This window comes from Austrofundulus limnaeus, unplaced genomic scaffold, assembly GCF_001266775.1.
Source record: "Austrofundulus limnaeus strain Quisiro unplaced genomic scaffold, Austrofundulus_limnaeus-1.0 Scaffold332, whole genome shotgun sequence".
Lineage (NCBI taxonomy): Eukaryota > Metazoa > Chordata > Actinopteri > Cyprinodontiformes > Rivulidae > Austrofundulus > Austrofundulus limnaeus.
In genome coordinates this window covers 165,908-167,121 of record NW_013952734.1, presented here as the reverse complement: position 1 = coordinate 167,121, position 1,214 = coordinate 165,908, and the positions used below count along the sequence as shown (strand labels likewise).

At 34.3% G+C, this 1,214-nt stretch overlaps 1 protein-coding gene across 1 annotated transcript in view; it reads left to right on the top strand.

Moving 5' to 3' along the window:
* The window catches only part of LOC106527574 (serine/threonine-protein kinase DCLK2), a gene marked incomplete at its 3' end in the record, with an annotated part of 18,979 nt that extends 18,129 nt beyond the window's left edge, over nt 1-850 (top strand). The window contains 2 exon segments of the mRNA XM_014022497.1: nt 478-611; nt 773-850. Of these exon segments, the coding sequence (XP_013877951.1) occupies nt 478-611; nt 773-850 (212 nt within the window).
* Between the last annotated feature and the right edge of the window lie 364 nt (nt 851-1,214).

Here is a 1,214-nt window from a genome sequence, read left to right as displayed (position 1 = left end):
GAGAAAATATAATCCTTCAAAATTAAAATGTAAATACACATTTATATCTAAATAATTGATGTAATTGATTTAATGGCACAATAATTTATTTGTCAAACCTCTTTTTGACCCTATAATTTATTTTAATACGCCAGTTATATATTTATACATTCATTTCCAATAATGATAGGTTTGGTCTTCCATAATTAAGTACCTCTTGGTTAAAGGAGCTCAGGTTAATTTTTAAATTTTTAAATGGCGCCACCTTCTGGTATAAACTGGTTCTTAAGGACAAAATATTTCAGGCTTTATGTGTCCTGAAACACCTGGTACATGCTATATTTTTATATATTTTTTTTTATACGTTTTAATGTATAAACAGAAGTTTTATGATCATAGTCAGCATGTTGTACCGTCAGAGGCAGTTGACATAAATGTTGTGTTTTTCGACCGTTTTGTGTTTCTTTCTGGACGATTTGAAACCTTTGTGTTGTTCAGGTGTGTGAGTATCCAGACGGCACCAAGTCTCTGAAGCTGGGGGACTTTGGTTTGGCGACGGTGGTGGACGGGCCGCTCTACACCGTGTGTGGCACGCCGACGTACGTCGCCCCCGAGATCATCGCCGAGACCGGGTCAGGAGAGAAACAGAGTCAACTTTTCTGTTTTTATTTGGCTCATAACATCCCAACAGTTTCAAATCTATAGATGAAGTCAGACCTGTTTTATTTAACAATAAAATGTTAATTTTGTACTTTAACTTCAGTTTTTGGTTTCATTTTTTTTTTGTTTGCAGTTATGGACTGAAGGTGGACATCTGGGCAGCAGGAGTGATCACCTACATCCTGCTGTGTGGATTTCCTCCTTTCAGAAGGTCAGTGAACGCAACGTTTTCCTCTAATCTCTCATTTTTATTTGTTCGGTTCTGTCTACAGTTTTATTTCAGTCAGTAAATTAATCATAAATGTCTTATTTTAGCTGCTGATGATCAGAGTCGTATAACTGAGTACAAATACTTTGTTACTGTACTTAAGTAGAATTTTTGGGTATCTGTACTTTACTTGAGTAATTATTTGTTAGCCAACTTTTTACTTCTACTTCTTACATTTTTAAAAACACAAGAAGTATAAAGTTGTTACTTTTATTTCATTTTTGCTTGTTTTCATTGCAGCTTGTTATTGTAAAAAATAAAAACTATCCATATAAACTGAGCCTCCTAGATAGAGTGAATTTAACTG